The sequence below is a fragment of the Xyrauchen texanus genome, chromosome 46 (genome assembly GCF_025860055.1).
Source record: "Xyrauchen texanus isolate HMW12.3.18 chromosome 46, RBS_HiC_50CHRs, whole genome shotgun sequence".
Taxonomy (NCBI): Eukaryota; Metazoa; Chordata; class Actinopteri; order Cypriniformes; family Catostomidae; genus Xyrauchen; species Xyrauchen texanus.
In genome coordinates, this window is record NC_068321.1 from 17,012,111 (window position 1) to 17,034,535 (window position 22,425).

The window sequence follows — 22,425 nt, forward strand, 5'->3', positions numbered from 1 at the left end:
TCCCAGCAGACCTCACTGACTCACCCTGAGGACGAACAACTAATACTTTCCCTGAGAACTTTCTGATGATCACTTACACCGCCAACCTCAACAAACAACTTGCGATTACACGCAGTCAAAATGGTCCTGAATGGCAGTCATAACAACACATACCCAGTCAAAACATCATAATATTGATTTTGAGGTTAAAAGGTCTATTTGTAAATTGTGCTAAGACAAGGCTGTGAAACACTAAAATACAACAAGATCCCAACAGGCTGTGATTTTAGTGTCTGGTTGCTTTTACAAAATTGCCAATTTTCCTATTCAGCATATTTCATGAGAAGAAAAAAAAGAAAATTCTTTCAAGTCATTTCAGCTAAAAAAATATTTCTTTGGACTCACCATACATTTTCCCCTCATCGGACAGGATAATTTTCCGTCGGCCGCAGGGCGGGTAGATGGCCAAAGCCTCCTGGAAGCTCTGCTCAATGTCAGGGCTCCAAACGCCCTCAGCGTCGTTGTCCATGGGCTTATCGGCCGAGTCGCTCATCCTCTCGATATCCTCCCCGGCACTTTCACTGCCGCTCCAACTGCTGGGATCCATGGCAACGACTGGGACCTCTGAGTCTGGGCCTGGGGAACGCTAGGCACACTAACATGACACAAATAACAAAACATTTGTCACCTACAAAATTTTGTCCTGGGCCATGTAAATGAAACCCTTTAACACTGTTGATCGGAAGTTTACGGTTTTACTGTTCAGATCAAATCTGACCCGAAATATAAAATGTGTAACTCCCCTTTTTTTTTAAATAAATAAAATATTTATAACTTTATTAAAGTAAAAAGACTTCAGTTATACATTTTTTTGTTGAATTTGATGGTATTTTTGACCTTATTTACCTCTAAATTACTAACCTACTGCATTGATTTTTCATACAAAATAAACACATTTTATGTGTTTATTTTTATCTATAATTTATTTCAAACATCAAACTTCTAGCATAAGGTTTTCACACAGAGGTCAGACTCAAACTTAGAGCCGTGTGGATATGTTTAGTATGTGTGGACCCTGTGTCTTAGAGTCATGTACAATTATTTTTTGAGTGTGTCAGATGGCAAGTGTAGGAAAAGCCTCCAAGCCTTGTACCACTCAGATGAGGTAAGTGATGTTATTGACGAACAATGATAGTATCAAATGGCAATGCCATGGTACTTTGAAATATACTCTTGTACTGTATGAATTCCATACATGTTTATTATGGTATTTAAGTGCTACTCTAAGTTACTTGATATTACAAAGAATATCATGGCATTTCTATAATGGTGGTGACCAAAAATAAATGATATTACCATAGTTCAATGTCCATAAAACAAATACCATAAATGTAAGCGCAGCGTAGTTCTCAGCTCTACATCATCACACCATTAGCTGGGTAATTCCTAGCCAATCGCATGCAAGCCATTGCTTTATAAGTCTGCTCACAATCTATCACATTGCTGTTTCAGTGTGCTAACAAGGCAACATCCACCACACCACCACCACCAGTTGAGTCCTGTCCTGCATGGGGGTAGCTCCTCGCCCCTGCCTCCTATCTCTGGCAGGATATGACAGTTCCGAGTACAACTCCCTCGGACCGCCAGACGGGGCCTATGCCAAAGAGAGACATTACATTTCTGTTTTATATTCATCAAATAAATGGCGTCTTAAACCTCACTCAAGCCTTTTCTTCCCAATAGAAAGTACTTTATTTAAAGTGTAAGGAGGAGCAAGGTTATTGACTCAGATTTTGGTACCAGTGTGTTCAATAGGATAACATGGCAATAAATATTGTCAGTAAAATGCAAAACATCTTAGAAATTGCCTGTTCACAGATTGAATCTGTTTCTGGTTTGGAAACTGCAAATAACAATGAATGCAGAGTACATTAAATACACTTAAAGCATTCTCTCATCGCCCATAAAAAACATCAAACGTCATTTAACTGAAAGTTAAAGATGAAGGTGTGATTGAAAGCCCATGATGGAAATAAGAAAACAAATAAGCCAGGCTAATTTAGGAGTGGCACTTAAACCAAAACAGTTGCAAGCTGTCAGTGATGTCAGAAGAGCTTTTAAATTTGTGGTGGAAGATTGCGGAACAACAAATTTTGAGTGATTAAGCCCACTCGTATGCAACATCCCTCCAAATCACTACTTTCCCCATCAGCAACAAACAACCACCACAGTAAGTGTCATATTAAAGGGATATTTATCCCAAAAGTGAAAATTCTGTCATCATTTACGGGTTTGGAAAAACATGAATGTGAGTAAATGATGAAAGAATTGTCTTTTTCAAGAGAACTGTTTGCGCAAGAGCTGAAAAATATCTGCGGCTAATCACAATCTCATTATAAAAACTATGCTACAAATCAAGGAAAGAGTGCAACAATCTGGCAGCAAATTGGTTTCCAAACGCAGCCAACTGCTCAAATAAACAGCCAAGAGCAGTATGATATCAAACGTGTGTGTGCACACACAACTTCAAGATAAACTAAAGAATAAAAAAAAACAGAAACACAAAAACCTGATCAGTATGCTCACTCAAAATGACTGTTAACTACTAAATCTGTGTTCTCAAGGCACGTCTGGCTTGGCAGCCACGCTTACCAGGGAAATGCCCAGTGAAAACAGTGCTGCCTATTGTACAGTTAATACCATGTGTTTCCGGTCAGATGAGAGCACACTTCACAATGTGTTGGTGTGTGTGTATAACAGTTGTGAGTTACATATTTACAGAAACAACATTTGGGGAAATCTGGGGATTTCCTAATTTGTAAAAACATTTAATATATGAAATAACAAATGATAACAAAATTCATTCATTCATTCAAAAAGTAAAACATGTTTTTTTAAGGGTTTAGTATAAAGTCTATTGTAATTATAATTAGCTTTATATAAAATAATAGAAGTTAGATAGCAAAGTTAATGTGTGTGAGTGTATGACTGTGGGTAAGTGTGTGTGACTGGGTGGGCGGGTCTCACACTAACGCTCTGACTGCTTTTTTTATGCACTGAATGCTGACATAGCAAAACCTCACTGGTACTGCTGAGAGAGTGATAAAAATTCTTGCATGCTGCAAACTGCTAAATGGTTTGGCTCTTAAACATCATCGTCCTGACTTGGAGATGAACTCAACTGTAATCACTTTCAGCACACTCATGTGTGCACTTTTGGCTTTGCCCACAATTACAATGCAATCTGCAGTTTTTCACTTCTTCCACACTATGGAAACACTTAGAATGCGGTCTTGTTTAGAAGTGTTTGTTCTATGTGCTATATACCAGTTTAACTTAATTAAAAATTTAAAAACAGCTCTAGTTTTGAGTTTCAGTTTAAGAATCTCTCAAATCCAAAAAGGTTTCCCTTTCCATACACATACTCGCCAATCTCTCCTTACCAGCCAGTCAAACTAGTAGTGCATGCAGTAATTACTTGTATGGTAATATCTTGGAATCTGAGAGTTTTGAATTAACATCAACAAATGCAGGTTGGTGGTTTGGATTGCAGAGGATTAAAGGGAATTTGAGTGTGATGGTTTAATTGGAGAGAGCGAGAGAGGCGGCTCTCGACATCACACATCCTCCCTGTAATTTACAAGACTTTACACTTTAAAAGAGAAAGAAACTCAGTGAGAAATAAGCACAGACAGACAGATAGATACAGTGCAATCAGAAAGTATTCAGACCCCTTCATGTGTTAGCCTTGTGCTAAAATGCTTTAAATTATTATTTTTGTTTTCCAGATCAATCAATGCTCCAAACTCCATAATGATAAAGCAAAAACTAGATTTTTTATAACTTTGCAAATTTATATATATATAAAAAAAACTTAAAAAAAAAACTGAAATATCACATTGGCATAAGTACTCAGACCCTTAACTCAATACTTAGTTGAAGCACCTCTGTCAGATATTACAGCCTCAAGTCTTTGCAAAGACAAGCTTTGCACACCTGGATTTGGGGATTTTCAGCTATTCTTCTTTGCCGATCCTCTTAAGCGCTGTCAGGTTGAATGGGGGCCATCGGTGGACAGCCATTTTCAGGTCTCTCCAGAGATGTTTGATTGGGTTCAATTCCGGGCTCTGGCTGGGACTTGGTCTGTCTGTCTAGATGGCTGGAAGCTGCAGATAATGAGCTCACTTAAACTAAATACTTTGCACCACATGACCTTTCACCTTTCAAACCCAAATAAATTTGCACTAGCCATCTTTGTATGTCAGGGCAAATCTCAGTGTTTCGTTATATGTGCACATGTAACCGCCCCTTAATTCCCGGCTGTGTGGCGAGCGGGCAGGCGGTTTAGGCAGACTTTCCGCTCTGGCAAAAAAAGGGTGGCAAAGAAAGCCAAGATGTTGTGACTGCTGCAATATGGCAGTGCTTGATGCTGGATAGACGTGCTTATGCTGGGGCCTCAGTGGCAGATGGAAGGCCCAGATTAGTCATGCAACAATGTACTGTGGTCACACTTACAATACACTTCACCCTCCAGACCACCTCAGCTGGCCAAACGGGAGGCATGGGTGCGATTCAGCACAAACTAGGGAGGCACACATCCACCCTGGGCAGCTGTCTCACTCCCTCTGGTCCATTCTCTCTGCCGATGGATAAGGGTACCTCAAAATGAGTTTGTGCTTATGTTGTCCACAGGCAAGGACACTACCAAAGTGCCAGCTCATTGTAATGAAATGTAATGATATATGACAACAGAAAGTATTTGTATTGAATGGCATTTGTGTTAAAGGGATAGTTAACCCCAAAATTAAAATCTGTCTTTGTTTACTTACTCGCATTTCGTTCCAAAACCGTATGACTTCATTTATTTTAAAAAGGGAGACATTAGGCAGAATGACATTAGGACTAAAGACACTTTCTACAATTTATGAGTAAGGTGACTGAGGCTGTCTGTTCCAAATATTCTGCCTATCATTTCATTTTGTGTATCAAATAAGAAATAAGTTTACGGCTAATACATTTTTGGAAAGACATAAGGACATTTTCATTTTTGGGTGAACTATCCCTTTTTGCTCTGTTATGAATTTCCACACATTTTCCTTAAATGTAGTCTCAATCACACATTCTGCTTGAATCAACACAGAACGGTGATGCTGAGTTCTGCAAAGTGTTTGCGGGACCCCCTTACACTTTACTAAATGAAGCTGTAATGAAACATCATATTAGCATTTCCCTATTCATGAAGTTGGCAGCCAGGCCGAAGGAAAACGGCTACAATTCGGCCTGCCTCCACTTTGTGACTTCTGTTTAAAGTAGGGCTGTCCATTGATGAAACATTTTTATTACCAAATGAATTACATGATATGCTGATTAATTAATCAAATTCATCGCAATTAAACATATAGGGCTTAAATCAATAAATGCCACAAAAGGCCCCCAAATAAAAAAATTCTATATATAATGATTAAATTATTATAAATATAATAATTAATATAATTAAATTACATTACATTATAGTGCAGATGATTAAAGTACTGATTAGGCAATACAAAAAGTGGCTTTAGAAGGCAACTGTTTTTTTTTTTCTTCATATCATTGAACATAATCCCATCGCTACATTCCACAGCAATTGAATTTGTCAATCTGTCCGAGGTAGACTTATGAGGGCTTTTCTTAGGACGTGTCTACAGTATGTATAGATCTGTCAGACAGAAGCTTTTGGAGCATCTCACTTTGGTTGTGTTGAAACTTTGTCCTAAATACGCTGTTTATGATGCAATTTAAACAACGAAAACACATTTTCAGACCCTTGCATTCGGAGCAGCACTCCGTCCAGCTGTGTTTGAATGCAAGAAAGCATCCTCATTGCTGCCTAATCAGTTAATAACTTAACAACTAGAGTTTTTGGATGAATGCACCTCTTAAGGAAACTAGTCTCAACATTTTAAAAGGCAAAACTACCTCAGAAGGCAGCATTTTACAGCTTTGGGATGCAGCCAGTATGGTTTGTTGCCTGTACAGCTGGAGTAGTGCTTACTGCCCCTGCTGACTGAGACTCATAAAAACCTGTAGGTGAGATACAGTAATTTAAGCTTGAATTACTCCGATGGTAGGAAATCTCCTTATTATGGAGTGGAGGGATTATAACACATTTTATTTTTATATAATTAATTTCACTACAATTAAGTGTTAAATCGACAGCCCTAGATTAAATGCGTTAAGAAAACAGTTTACTGGGAACTATTTTCCCATTAATTAGGTGTTTGTAACTGCCCTATGATTAGTAAACAAAAAAGAAATGATTAAATGATTAAGGACTGCACTGGACTGCTTTTGTGTATTTCACATATGCAACAATATGCTTGCATTTGCACATATACAGAGGCCCCAAAAAGTATTTGGACACTGAAGCCACACTTAAAACGTACTGTATATGTCATTGCATAAAATAACTAATTATTGAACCAAGTGCCATCTGTAAACAAATGGTGCTGGACTTTCTTTCAGAACTAACTTCAATTTCTGGTGTTAAAGGAATAGTTTACCCAAAAATTGAAATTCTGTCATAAAAAGGACAGAATTTAACACAAAATGTGAGTTTTTAAAAGGGTCTTCACATGGTTTATTTGCCATATAATGCAGATGAACTGTGACTAGTTTGTCATGCTCAGAAAAAGGAGAAAACAAACAAACAAACAATAAAACCACAGTAAACGTAATTAATGACTCAGGCATTAAGTGTCTTCTGAAGCCATATGATCAGATTTTTGAGTTTGAAAGACCTAATTTATTTGCATTATATGGTAAATAAAGCTTGTGAAGAATTTTTTAAAATTCACCTTTTTTGTTCCACAGAAGAAAGTAAGTCACACATCAGAGTTTCGGAGTACATTAGGCTGAGCAAATAATGACAGAATTTTCATTTTTGGGCAAACTATTCCATTAAAAAGAAAATTGGCCTGACAATAAACAAAATCAATTTAATCTTGGCAATTTGAAGTGTGAAAAATCATTAAAAATGTCATTCCAATTCAAAACAACAGCACTGTAAACACTGTAATGCTGTTCCACCGCATGCTCCATTCAATCAAATGAAACGGATCCTCCCACGTGGTTGCATTAACCTCTGTAAGCCTATTCCACTTTCATAACACGAGATACATAAGATATAATAGAGAAAGCTTATTAAGTTATTAAGTGAAGGCATAATGAACAAAGGGTTTTCATATATCCAGTGTCTGTAAGTGATCGCATAGAGCCTTTTTCCAGTGCATTTCAAGAAGTGACACAAGAAGCACACACAATGCTATTAGTCTCTATATTACTCTGTCATCAGCCAGGAAATTCAATTAAAGATGACCTAAAAATGCCTTCTTTCAGTCCATCTCTGAAAGAGACGTTTGCATTTCAATGGCATGTGCTGTATGGCAGCCAGCACATCTTGTACAGTGATTGTCAGTGCAGTATTTGCTTAGATGAAACCATGTCCTTTTATTACTGCAGAGGAACCAGGCCAATCCTTCCTCAAAGAAACCCTTGCCTTCGAATCTAAAAAGCATTACCAGAGAAAGACGACTTCAAGATGCAAGAAATGTGAAGGGTTCTTAAGAAAGTGCCGTAAGGCCTATTCAGAGAGTTTGGCAAAGAAGTGTCTTTAATCAGAAAACATTGTTCTCAATCCTGTAATAGATATTCAACGTCTCCAACACGTTCTTTAAATTAATGTTTTGTCACACTTAGAATTAAATCATGTGTCTAGTTTTCCTGTGGCTCAACTGGTTGTTGTGTGCTAGCAATGTTAAGGTTGTGGGTTTGATTCCCAAAAAACACACCATTAAATATAAATAAGCATCTGCCAAGTTTGTAAATGTCTTAGAAAAGGGTATTACAGAAATCTTTCTGGTTTAAAAGTATAGCCACAAGACATAAACATTATACGTACATGCTAATAGCAGGGTTGCTGCAGAGATTTTAAAATCAAATTTAAGACTTTAAGACATTTTTCAAGACCTGAACAAATTAAACTGATACTGTATCCCCATCCCAAAATAAACCCACACAATCTCAAAATAAATCATGCATCACAGATTCTTACTTAAACAGGCAGAGGCAAACATTCAACATGGCCTTAACATTGCCTATCAGGGTAGAATATATGCAAGTTTAAGACATGTTTTCCACATTTATATCACATTAAAATCGGTTTATACCATTATATAAATAAATACAAATTAGAGATCGACAAATATTGGATTTTGCTGATACGACAATGTGTTGAAAAAAAGCAATTAATCTGTAAATAGTTCTTAAAATTAGTTAATATGTTAAATGTTCTTAGTATTTCCTTCCTGTTATGGGGAGGGCCAGACAGAGGCTACAAGAGTCCATTTTGAATTAAATTCCAGATGCAGTTTATGCAACCAAAATACTAATAACAAGGGAGACATTTTTTTGTATTCTTTTTTATTCATTGCACAGAACTTTTCATTTTAAAGACTGAAATACACCGGGGACTCTTATTTTGAAATGTTTGCGCTTCACTGCTTCCAGCTGCTGGTTCAAACCGATAAGGGAAATAAAACGGCACTCCTACAAGGATCTACAGCATATTACAATATAAACAATTAAAAGTAAACATTGTTATATTTCATCATCACTATCCTCAAGATAATTTAAGACTTTTTCTGAACTTAAATATGGGAAAACTGAATTTAAGACATTTTAAGGATCTGCAGGATCCCTGAATAGTAATGTCAAAAGTACCAGTAGTTTGGTACCAAGTCGATACTAAAATAGAAAAGATGTAACGATACCAGTGTTTCGGTAGTACAGAGCAGCACACAGTATGACACACAACAGTTTTAAAATGCTCACAGGCTTATTTTGAGCATGTTCTGTTACTCCTTTTACACTGAAATTGACAACTGTGTGATTTATTAAACCGCTAAATCACTAATCTTAGTGTGGATGAGCTGCATTCTTAAAATGAATGTATAAAGCCAACTGCTCATACACTCTAAACGCCACAGAATCTTTCACGTTGTATCAGATGACAAAGCAGAGAACTAATCCACAGTAAAGCATGCAGCACATGTAAACTATATATTTATATATTAAATCACAGCATCAACTTTATTTATATCACATTTAAAACAACAGAGTTGAACAAAGGGCTTCACAGTTATACAATTAAAAACATAACATTTAAAAATTACATATAAACAAACACCAGAGGCCCGTACCATGAAAGTCGCAGAACGAACGCAGGGTTTCAGGATTGGTTTCAGGTTGACAAATTCAAACCAATCCAGTCAGGCATAGTTGGCATGATACAGCTCATCAACTTTCTCCATCAATCAATCAATTCAATCCTGATTTTAAGATTAGATTACGCGCTTGAATGAGTGACGTTTGCAGCACACAACCAATCATGTGAGAGAACATGATTCAATTCTCGCAAGAGACGCGTTATTTACCTCTCTGCTGAAAGCTGATGATTATGAATATAAGAATTTAAATTCATTTAAACTTTGCACAAAACATTGTTTAAAAAAATAAATAAAATAAAATACAAAATAAGTTGAGTTCAGCATGAAATCATGAAGATTTAAAACACATGATTGACACATTACAAGGGACAACTGTAAAATTACAAAGCAATTAAAGACATTTACACAACAAGAAGAAACAGCAGGTGCTATAAGAGCACAAGAGGACTGCTGCAAACAAGTTCTTAATGTAATAAAATATATTTACACTGGTGGCCAGAAGTTTGGAATAATGTACAGATTTTGCTGTTTTGGAAGGAAATTGGTACTTTATGTCACCAAAGTGGCATTCAACTGATCACAAAGTCAGGACAATACTGATGTAAAAAACAGCACCATCACTATTTGAAAAAAGTAAATTTTGATCAAAACTAGACAGACCCCATTTCCAGCAGCCATCACTCCAAAACCTTATCCTTGAGTAATCTTGATAAATTGGTTCTAAAAAATCACTTGCCATTACATCAAACATAGTTGAAAGCTATTTGGATCGTTAAATGAAGCTTAACATTGTCTTTGTGTTTGTTTTTGAGTTGCCACAGTATGCAATAGACTGGCATGTCTTAAAGTCAAAATTAGGTCAAAAATGGCAAAAAAGAAACAACTATCTCTAGAAACTCATCAGTCAATCATTGTTTTGAGGAATGAAGGCTATACAATGCTTGAAATTTCCAAAAAACTGAAGATTTCATTCAAAGGCTAGATGTACAACTAAACAAGAGGATAAGTACATCAGAGACTCTAGTTTGAGAAATAGATGTCTCACATGTCCTCACCTGACAGTTTCATTGAATTCTACCCGCTCAACACAAGTTTCATGCACAACAGTAAAGAGAAGACTCAGGGGTGCAGGACTTCTGGGAAGAATTGCAAAGAAAAAGACACTTTTGAACAGAAAAAGAAAAAGAAAAGTTAAGAATGGGCAAAGAAATAAAGACACTGGAAAACAGATAATTGGAAAAGAGTGTTATGGATCTTAAACCCCATTGAGCTTTTGTGGGATCAGCTAGACTGTAAGGTGTGTGAGAAGTGCCCGACAAGACAACCACATCTATGGCAAGTGCTACAGGAAGTGTGGGGTGAAATGTCACCTGAGTATCTGGACAAACTGACAACTAGAATGCCAAGGATCTGCAAAGCTGTCATTGCTGCACATGGAGGAATTTTTTATGAGAACTCTTTGAAGTAGTTAAGTAAAATATTTTTTTTTTTTTCAAATTGTAATAGTTATTAATGTCCTGACTATACATTGTGATCAGTTGAATGCCACTTTGGTGAATAAAACTACCAATTTGTTTCCATAAGAACAAACTCTGTACATTATTCCAAACTTTTGGCCACCAGTGTATATAAAATGCGTAAGTGAATTCAAATAGGCCCACAACAAGGACACACAGGCTTATTAATTTTAAAAGCTCAAATTTAAATATAAATCTTTTATATTTATTTAATTGAAAACTTTATTCAAAACTATTACAAATAAATTTAGGATACTTTTGATTACAAAACAAATAGAGACAATAAAGATGAATATTCTCCCTGTTTATTTTCCTTTTTAAAAATCAACCAGTTAGTACATCAAAAAGTGTTTTTAGACAATAGAATAAACTACTTTGTATATATATATATATATATATATATATATATATATATATATATATATATATATATATATATATATATATATATATATATATATATATATATATATATATATATATATATACATATATATATATATATATATATGTGTATATATATATATATATATATGTATATACCTAGATACTTAAATTAGTCTTAAAATTCTAAATTTGAAAAAAGGCTTGGAGGACTAGAATTCCCAAATGTAATAAATTATTATAAGCTGCCCAAATTCAACCTATATTGATTTTGATGAACGAAGAATTTAAAGTGAAACGGAAGAAGATGGAAATGTACCAAATGGGGAAACCTGGTATATCCCTGTTCCTACCCAAATAAAGCAACAAATTTAAATCAATAGATAATATTTTATAAATAGTACTTTTAGAATTTGGCTAGAAAGAAAGAAAAATAATCACATTAAGAAAGATATAATTATTTTACAAGAAATTGCTAAAGATCTTGATTTCATGCCAAATGGATTAGATTTGGGCAGATAGAGGTCTGAAAAAATATCAGCAACTGTTCACTGATCAAGGAATGGATACCTTCTCAAACCGCAAGAAAAAGGCAGGAGTTTCCAAATTCACAACTGTTTTTAATTATTTACAGGTAAATATAGCTTATAGCTATATTATTATAGCTTCATGTAAAATACTGTATGTTCATCTTGAGTCTATGCAAGAAAGAAGGGGTTTGGGTGGCATTCACCCCTTTCCATAGCAATTTTGAGCTTTTAGTATTTTATAAAGTATTGTTTTTTCCAGGTATCATATTAATTCATTTATAGATAGCCTAATACATTATGTTTATATATTGAAACATATTTTTTGCTATGGCTAAAGAGGGTAAAAGAAAAGCAATTCAATGTTAAATAAAATAAAACACTATGTGATGAAAAACTACATTTAGATTCTCACATAAATAATTTATCACGAAGAGTTGATTTTATGGATTTCTAAGATTTTATTTGTAAAGTGTGCTTTCAGAAACATGGGGGAGTTGATTGCGTCAGAGATGTCATTTTACTTACAGCTGATGTTCAGTATCTGTTTGCTATCTGTAATCCAGAACAAAACCTGCTACAGAGCAAGTTAGTCATGTAGCGTAAATTGCTGTGATGATTAACACCTCTAAAAGCTGATCAACTTTTATGGCACCTAAAACCTGGGGTTGAGTCAAACTAAATTTGAATTTACCTGGCTAGCCACTGAAACCGGCTTTATGGCACACGCCACAGTAATCTAAAACACAAAATACAAACACTCCAAAACTGTGTCCTACATTTCATTGTCAGATTTAAAGGCCAGTGTAAAGAAATAAGATTCCAGACTTCACTAAAAAATCTACAATGATCACACTGGACCATGTTGAAAACTGTTAATCTGGAAAAGTGAAGCTTCCGGCAAAAAACAGCAGATGTTGAATAAAAGATTTGCAAACAAATATTCTTGTTAAAACTTTTAAGAATTAGTTGATTAGACACCATTTTGATGATGAAATTAAATTAAACTTTAAACATTCTGGAATGTTTAAAGTTCTGGAAAATTCTGGAAAATAATAATAATAAAAACGTGATTTGGGAAACAATAAAAACTGATTTCAATAGGGTGCTACTTAAAAAGATTTACGCCATGTTTACATTCAACATGTCAATTTAACGTGTTAATTCAGTGCGATTAATAATATAAAAACATAACGCGTTTAAAAAAAACAAAAACAATGAATTATGTCCCCGGACTCTAAAGAGGAATTTTCCTGAGCAATGCAAGCTTGAAGTACCACCTGTTTTCTCCAGGGGGCAGTAAATGAAACTCCAGCTGTATAGGCATCGCGCAGCTTATACAGAAAACAAAACACAAACTGACAGCAGACAGCACAACATAGGCTGCATTCCACTTAAAATTTTGATGCCCTTCTCTCGCAAACTTCCCTCCGTCTCACGGACTCGAATGTACGTAATTGCTTACATTGCACAAGTGCCCTCTTCTGGCGGAACCTGTGCAGTGGGTTTAACCGGAACACCCTAAACCCTTGATCACTTGGAGCATGTTAAAGGCTTATGTCAATTTGAGGAATTATTAAGTGATTTTTACGCCTGAAAAAACAACGTTTTCTGAGATTGATGCAACCACAGATTCAGGTAACGTTTAGTAGTAATTTCAGAGGCTTATATATAAATCTCATGTGTTTAACTTTTATTAGAATGAAATGTTAGAAAGGATTAATCAAGCTTTACAAAAAACGAAAATGGTAACATGAGAATAAACACATAGGCTATAACTGTTCAAGGTAGCTACAAGTATTATGCTGTTAAATCTCAATATAACTTTTCTAAACCCCTCAATAATCAAAACAGGAAAGTACAACCCCCCCAAATATTTATAGTATGATCAATGGGAACATGTAAATGCTTCATGCTCCCAATGTTCAAGCCAAATCTACGCCCTTGACTAGCCCCATTCACTTGCATTGTAAGTGCCTTTTAGTAACCATTATTTTTGCGAGGGTCAAGTTGAAATAATTTTTCAACAATTTGCCACAAATGTTGTCGATTGAGCTTACTTGTATTAAACCCGGAACATTCTCTGTCTCTTATACACTCTAATCCACTGTCAACCCATGCTTAAAATGACAATTTACAAGTCTATAAGATTTAACAAGCATAGATAGACCTATCTTAACAGAAATTGTACAGTTTGTCTGACTGCACATTGCTGCCCAGGTTACAACCTTTTTCAATGCAATTTTGGAGGTCAAACAAACCTACAAACATCCAAGCGAAAACCTGTCTGCGAATTGCACCGCATGAATTCCTAAAGGACACTGGGCATGTAAGCACTGTTATTGCTTTGCCTCCAATTATGTAATCCTGTCAACCAAGTGCTAATGACCCCAAAGTGATGGCAGAACAGTTGGAAAGTAATTGTCCAATGGCCTCAGAAAGTTTTCCTTCAAACTGCTTTGCAAAAAGTGTTTAAATATGTGAAAGTCTGCTGACAGTAATACTAGACATGTTTTTGTGTTTACAGAAGTTTTTCAAATAGATCATGAGTATAGCGAGATGCAATAAGTATACATGAGGGCTAAATTTGTACAACATGATGCAATGAGTATATCAGAGGAAAAAATTCACACAAAAGTTCAACAAACTTGACAGATAATGAAACAATATTCCTATCCTAAACCTAGCCCTACCCCTGCTCCTAACCCTAAAATCATTGGTTGAGAAGAATGTCTGGTTGAATGCACCTTACCCCAGCCTTATGCCTACCACTATCCCTAAAATCTGATAGATCGATAGGTATATCACTCCCGGACCAACAAGGATGTTAATGCAGGAACTTGTCCTACTTGAATAAATTATGTTAAGTGACTACATTCAGTCCATTCATGGAGCTACAGGCCAAACACAAAGTCCACTTCCTTGAAGTGTTGTAAGATATTGAATCAGACCGGCTTCCTCCAGTTATTACAAGCAAGACATGTTTTGAGATCACTCACTGGCTTCAGTCTTCTAAAGGAGGCTATTTTTCACTGAGTCAGACCTTGCTATTATCCGATGGTCTTACTGGAGTGTCACTCTCCCACTCTGTCCCACAATGCCTCGTCCAGGAATCGGAGACGGCGACATGTTCAAATAAGTGTGAGCTCCCGAAAAGCATGGCCAATGTTTGCTCATAACCTTTACTGAACTTTCAGCGGGCGACAAATACATTTCCAAAGGGTGCCATGAACTCCGGTCGCCACCTGATTTCGAACAGGATACACAGAGATTTCTTATAAACATCGAAGAGAGTCTTTTCAAAACTCACAGACAGTACATCTGATCACAATGTACCAAAACAGAATTGCTCGCCCTTTCGTGGCATCTCCTGAAATCCATCTATGGCACAGCAGTATATTTTTAATCTTCCGTCTCAACAGGAGAAAGATAGATTTGGTGCTTTTTTGTTATTTTTGTAAGAATAAGCCATTTTTCCGATATTATTAATCCACACAAGATGTATTGACAGAGTCTGCAATATAATTTTTTGATAAGTACTAACCCAATCCTTAGGTCTGTAACATTTTAGACCATCTCTGATTAATGCTCTACAGGAGGTGAATAATTGGTCCGTTAACTGGAGGTTTGTGTCAGGAAATGACTCATTTAGTGACTGATTTCACTCTGACTCTCCCTAAACTGTTGTTCTGGTGTTGGCAAACAGATTTTAAGATTAAAAAATACCTACACAAAGGAAATCTTTACAGCTTATGCAACGATCTGATGTAGTGTACATCAATATATATGGCAATAACATAACATTGTCATAATATTGTCATCGTAATATGAACTAATTATCTATCTATCTATCTATCTATCTATCTACCTACCCTGTCTCTTTCTATCAACAATATGTTTGTTTGACTGTCTTCAAACTGTCTTTCTTTCTTTCTTTTGAATTCACTCACAAACTTTTCCATAAGCTAGGTCAGGCCAAGCAACATTTACAAGGCAGCTAAAAGGGAGTCCAGTAATCAGCCTCAAGCAGACATGCTGACGTCAGTGGCAGAGTTCCAGTAAGGGTCTCTCACGCTCACTCTGGCTGTCCTTGGTCTCTTGGAGTGGTGGGCTGTGTGGAGAGTGCGTCCCTTTTGTGACAACAGAGTTTACCTCAGGGCACGGCGTGGGCCTCCTGCCGCCCCAGGCCACTGAGGACACCCTATTGTTCCTGTATTCCCTGAACAAAGCTGGCCACCCGTGCCCCTGCAACACACAGCCCAACTGAGCTATTGTTGCCCTGACAAACTCTCAACCCAAATTTCATTACATATGAATTTTCCTTTTGTCGCCCCTTAAGGCTCCCCTCTTGCGTTTTGCTCTGACAAATCTCTTTGGGTTTCTTATTCCACCCCCCACCCTCCCAGTTATCATACAAGCCTTGTGATTATGCATGCCAAAAGAAATGCAACAGTAAAGGCAAAGAACACGTGTCACTCAAGAAGAAAACATTCAGTTATTTTAGTGTGTATGATACATTGAGTGTCTGAGAATACAGTAAACATGAAAAACTACATTGTAAGAACTTTATCACTATTCAGATTGCACATCCCTTTTCTTTTGATCAAAAACATATCATAACTAAAAAAAATAATCTTATAATGCAGATCCTAAACACCTGTTGCTTAAGAACTCACAGTATACATTTAACTTAACATTGTCTATGCCGTGGATCTCAGAACTTAATTAAAAACAAGAAAGCTATTGTTGCTCAGCAAAATCTGAGATTATTCTTCACTTATCAAATAAAAAGGCAATATCCATGTTTGTTGAAGACAAAATCTGAATATTTCTCTGCAAGTTATTTACATAAAAAAAGACAACATATTGAGAAAAGTTAAGATACACAAAGCAAGTGAGTCTTGCCTTCAGCAATGATTTTTTTCAAGCTTTATCAGATGTGTGGTTATCAAATAACTTATTTTTTTGCTCCGCCCTCTCAATGTGCTTTCGGAGATGGTCAAATATGGTTAGTCTAAAAAATGTAAAATAATTAAGAATTAATTTCCCACTAAAACTACGTAGGAAAACACAGAAGAACATTGAAGCGTACTTTGGCTGCATACAACACAGTCCCATCCTAATTAAACCTACTCAATCACCCTCTTTGCATTAAAAGGCATGTAAGAGAAAGGGACAAATAAAACATAATGGTGTTGATAAGCTAAATTACCAGATAACATCGAGGCACACACAAGCCATATGGTGCCTCCGGCATATCGCCTGTTGCTGGCATAACAATAGGGTATGCTAGACGGTGAGTGGCAGCAACAGTAAAACAAATGGCTGTTCCTCTGAATTAGCACAGAAGCGGAATGAATACACAGTTTAGCATCTTTCAGCCTACAGGTGCGCTTAAGTGGCAAACCAGATGTCAGCATGACTGTTTGTGGAGTAATTCAGGCGCTCCACGAGCCCCTGCTTCAATAAACAGCAGGAACAATGAAGGGCCCCTTCCCCCATTTTCCCACAATCCCATGCTAGAGGACGCCTGTCTAGTGATTTTGGCAATTTTTTTCCCCTTCTCTGACAAAGTTTTGATTCTTAAAATAGAAAAAAAAAAAAAAAATGGCATTAATTGATCGCCTTCCTCTGAAAAGTAATATATGTACTACAATGATAAATACACTTAAAGGGCCAGCACTTTTAGAATTACTGACAGAAGAATATCAACTTTAAAAAAATTTAAACAGCTTATAGTTTGTATTAGTTATTAGTTCGTTTTATTAGTTAGTATATAAAAACCTCAACAGATACTGAGTAAAGTGGAGAACTGTGTACATTTGAGCGTTTTAAATCAAGTTAAATTTTAAAAGAGTGCATCTACTCTGTTTACATAGCCTAAGTTAAATTGAATGGCTATAAAACTAATGATTTTCCCTCTGAAGTACGAATAAAGGCAGGCACCCGTAATATTGATATTGTGGTAAGTAAATAAAGTGTAATCTTAAATATATTCATTTCTTTACGCTTAATTCCACCAATGATCGAACCAGGGGCCGTTCAAACCGAACGCGTTAACGCGCTAAAAACAATCAAAGCTGGACGAGAACACAGGTGTCTCGAGGCGCGGTTTTAAAAGTTAAAGTTGTTTAAGTCTTGACACTGCGTTTAAAAAACTCGAGACGCTGAAGAAACACCAAGACGTCCGTCCAGCCCGTGTTTACATCGAAATACTATTGAAAAACAGCTCAGACGGATGCAAAATCCATTCGGTGTGATCGGACCCTAAGGCTCTTGACGTGCAGTCAGTTAGTTTAAATATACCAGAAAACAATACACACGCCTTTCCCAAAATGTTCGCTTTTTTTGACCCATTTATTATGCCCGAAAATGCAGTCTATGTAGGCACTTGGCAGCTGGCTACTGTAGACTCATTTTTGACTGAGGGCGCTTTCAAACGTCGAGATTAATTATTAACAGGGTCTGGACCATGGACTTTTTCTCTAATCCTTTATGTACACAAAACTGACGGTTTTTTTTTTCTTCTTCAAGAAAGCAAAGAGAGAACAGAGTGTCAGGCAGACTAAGTATGCAAATATACAACCACAGTATACAATTCCCTGATGTCAAGTTAATAACCAGAAATCAATAACTCGAAACATGTATCGGACCATTATCAGCACGAGGATTACTATTGAAGTAAATATGGACTCACAGTTAAAACGAGATTGTGGGTAACTTGTTGGCACAGCTTGAAGGAAAAACAAATTCTGGACCTCCAGAAGTGAAGAAAATCTCTGCGGATGTTTCGCACAATCTATAAACAAGAAAACATATTTTATTACAATAGTCTCGTTTGGATCAAATACAGATTTTTTTTTTAAATTGTCACTTTTTAAGAACTGGGAAAGCTACTATTCATACTATTCTCACAATATTTGGCGATTGCTCATAATCTATTTAATATACCACATAAAGTGATATCATTAGTAGAAAAAATACATCATTCTTATAGTTTAAAACAATTTACTGAAACCTATATAGCCTAACTGCTAATCGCTCCTGACAACTAAAGTATAAAACGCACACTTACCTGTCTTCTAAATGTGCGATGCACAGCAATCTGATCGAGCGCGTGCAGTGATTTATTTCCAGCTGATCACTTTTTTTTTTCTTGTTGTCGCAGCGCAATAGTGCGACTATTCCGCGTATCTAACAACGATGTGAAGTATGCGCGGAATGAGGGCAAGAATGAAATGAACGCGAAGAACTGAGTTTGCATTGGGGGCGGGGCCATGGTAACGTCACCGTAGAACTCCAGGAGGGAGGAGCCGCGGCTGAATGTGGTGTGACCTCACTAGTGAGAAAGTATCGCTCTAGAGTTCATGAAAGCGACAACGACGCAAAATAACACATTTTGAGAAAAACCTTTCATGAAACTTCAAAGAGCATGTCTCAATTTTGTCTGGATGATGTGAAATGAAGGATATAACAATAGAACATTAGATAGAACGAAATAATGATAGATTGAACAGTATAATTATAAAACGATAGATAGACAAACAGACACAGAATAAATAAATAAAACGATAGATAGAACGCTAGATAGAATGTTAGAACAATAGATAGATAAAACGATATATAGAACAACAGAACCATAGACAGAATGATAGATAATCAATAGACAGATAGAACAATACAACGATAGAATGATAGATAGAACGACAGACAGATAGATCAATAGATTTTTTCTTTCTTTTTTTGTAAGTAGCCTATTAGAAGGGAACATTACATCATTTGAATTTCCTGGCTACCTTTTATTACAAAAGCATAGATGTTAAAATCTCTTCTGGTTATTTGTGTAATCAGATAGGAAAATGCCAGAAAGAACACCCAAGTAATTGACTGACCTGTATGCAATGACATGAATTGCTGTGTTGTCACCATTAGGGCAAAATTATATTGTCCTTTTTGCTCTTCATTATAGTGTTCTCTTTACCTTTCTTCATCTTTTTAATCTTTCTTGACTTCTGCCCATCTTAACATTAATGACAACTTTTTCCAAGAAACATGCTCCAAGGTTAAAGGGATGGTTCACACAAAAATAAAATTTCTGTAATGTCACATTCTTTCTTCCACAGAACACAAAAGGAGATGTTATGCAGAATCATTCCGCATAACATCTCATTTTGTGTTTCACAGAAGAATTTCACACAGGTTTGTAAAAACATGAGGGTTAGTAAATGATGACGGGGTGAATCATCCCTTTAAGAATGAAAAGAGACTTAATAAATAGAAGAAAAAAAATGAAAGGTTCTCTGATCTTTCTGAATTTGGGTTCTAAAGCGCCATCGATCCATCCTCTCCTGTCCCCTCTCAAAGGGGTCACATGATTGGTCGGCTCATCCACCCTCAGCATGTGGATTCTGAGAGTTACAGTAGTTTGAAATAACACAGAACATCAAAGACAAAAGACCATTCATCCTGAACATCAAACACAGCTTTAAGGACTCCATTTATAAAACACTTACAGGGAAGATGTGTCATGCAATATGCTCAAGAGCATTTATAAGTGGTTTAATTAATGCAGGCATTTTTAATCTGGTCAACATATCTATGAACAATTTATGTTTTTCCTACTTTTATTTTATTAATTATTACTTGATGAATATCAAAAGGAAAAATGCACAAGGTCTTCCTCTGTTTCTTTTTCATGCTGTTATTTGATTGCATCCCTATAGTATGTGAGAACAAGCAGGCTCAGGCATGATCGTGCTCTCTCGGGGTAACAGTAACAAGTTAACAAGATGCTTCATTGCTTGTTCTCCAGATCCAATTATATGACCATTTAATTGCACCCCTTCATCTCTCTCCTGATCTCTCCTTCTCTAAAAACATATTGATTTTCAATTATTTTAAACGTTTCTCCTTGTGTTCAACTGTGCAATATATTTGCTGGATGCATTTTTGTTATGTACAAATCTTTGCTTAGTGGAGCACAGTTAATGAGAGCTGTTTTTGATGAGAACTGTGTATTCCTGGCTTTTTTCTCTTTTTTTTTTCTCTTAGTGTAATGCACATTAGAAGCTTTTGCCTTTCAATGTTGACATCTTATGTATCTGACTGCTAATTAATTAATTTAATGACTCTATAATTACTGCCAGAAATAAGAGGCTGATTTTTTTCCCAGCGAGATGATAGAGTTAAGAATTGTGCTGATCATTTATCATTTTATCTATCAATCTATCTATAGTTGAAATCAGAAGATTACATACACCTTAGCCAAACACTTTTAAACAGATTTTCACAATTCCTGACACTAAATTGTAGAAAACATTCCCTGTCTTAGGTCAGCTAGGATTAATACTTTATTTTAAGAATGTGAAATGTCAGAATAATAGTGGAGAGAATTATTTCTTTCAGCTTTTATTTCTTTCATCACATTCCCAGTGGGTCAGAAGTTAACATTTACACTTTGTTATTATTTGCTAGCATTGCCTTTAAATTGTTTAACTTGGGTCAAACGTTTTGGGTAGCCTTCCAAAAAGCTTCTCACAATAAGTTGTTGGAATTTTGGCCCATTCCTCCAGACAGAACTGTTATAACGGAGTCAGTATTGTAGGCCTCCTTGCTTGCACAAGCTTTTTCAGTTCTGCCCACAAATTTACAATCAGAATGATGTCAGGGCTTTGTGATGGACACTCCAATACCGTGGACTTTGTTGTCCTTAAGCCATTTTGCCACTACTTTGGAGGTATGCTTAGGGTCATTGTCCATTTGGAAGACCCATTTGTGACCGAGCTTTAACTTCCTGACTGATGTCTTGAGATTTTGCTTCAATATATACACATAATTTTCCTTCCTCATGATGCCATCTATTTTGTGAAGTGTACTAGTCCCTCCTGCAGCAAAGCAACCCCACAACATGATGGTCCCACAAGATCTTTGTCCCCATGTGCAGTTGCAAACTGTAGTCTGGCTTGTTTATGGCAGTTCTGGAGCATTGGCTTCTTCCTTGCTGAGCAGTCTGTCAGGTTATGTCGATATAGGACTGTGGATATAGATACTTGTCATCCCATTTCCTCCAGCATCTTCACAAGGTCCTTTGCTGTTGTTCTGGGATTGATCTGCACTTTTCGCACCAAACCACGTTCATCTCTAGAAATGCGTCTCCTTCCTAAGTGGTATGATGGCTGCATGGTCCCATGGTCTTTATCCTTGCATACTGTTTTTTTGTACAGATGAACGTGGTACCTTCAGCCATTTGGAAATAGCTCCCAAGGATGAACCAGACTTGTGGAGTTCCACAATTATTTTCTGAGATCTTGGCTGATTTCTTTAGATTTTCCCAAGATGTTCCCAAGCAAAGAGGCACCGAGTTTGAAGGTAGGCCTTAAAATACATCCACAGGTACACCTCCAATTATCAGAAACTAATTGGATAATTGCCTAAAGGATTGACATCATTTTTTGGAATTTTCCCAAAAAAATATTTTTCTAATATTAAATCTGTAGAGCGGTTAACAAATAAGTTTTAATGACTTCAACCCTTAAAGTTTTCAACCCTATGTAAACTTCTGACTTCAACTGTATCATCGTACCATTTATCTATCTGCCGTTCTTCTGCTTTATATATCTATCCATCCGTCTTTATGTCTATCAATCTTTAGTTCTTTCTATCTATCTATCGTTCTATTGTTTTGTCATTCCATCCATTTATTGTTCTGTCGTTCTATCCATCTATCTACTGTTCTATCCATCCATCGTTCTT

At 36.3% G+C, this 22,425-nt stretch overlaps 1 protein-coding gene across 4 annotated transcripts in view; it reads right to left on the reverse strand.

Annotated features, from left to right (window-relative positions):
• Window positions 1-18,895, reverse strand: part of tead1a (TEA domain family member 1a) — a 45,437-nt gene extending 26,542 nt beyond the window's left edge. Inside the window, exons 1-3 of one of the 4 annotated variants that reach the window (XM_052119563.1) lie at window positions 18,749-18,895; window positions 18,371-18,472; window positions 385-634 (exon numbers count right to left, since the gene is read on the reverse strand). In XM_052119563.1, the coding sequence (XP_051975523.1) occupies window positions 385-586 (202 nt within the window). In that variant the 5' untranslated portion in view covers window positions 587-634; window positions 18,371-18,472; window positions 18,749-18,895. Of the gene's footprint in view, window positions 1-384; window positions 4,119-18,370; window positions 18,473-18,748 lie in introns of those variants that run through there. The other 3 variants (XM_052119565.1, XM_052119566.1, XM_052119564.1) reach the window with 3 other exon arrangements.
• Window positions 18,896-22,425: the final 3,530 nt, after the last annotated feature.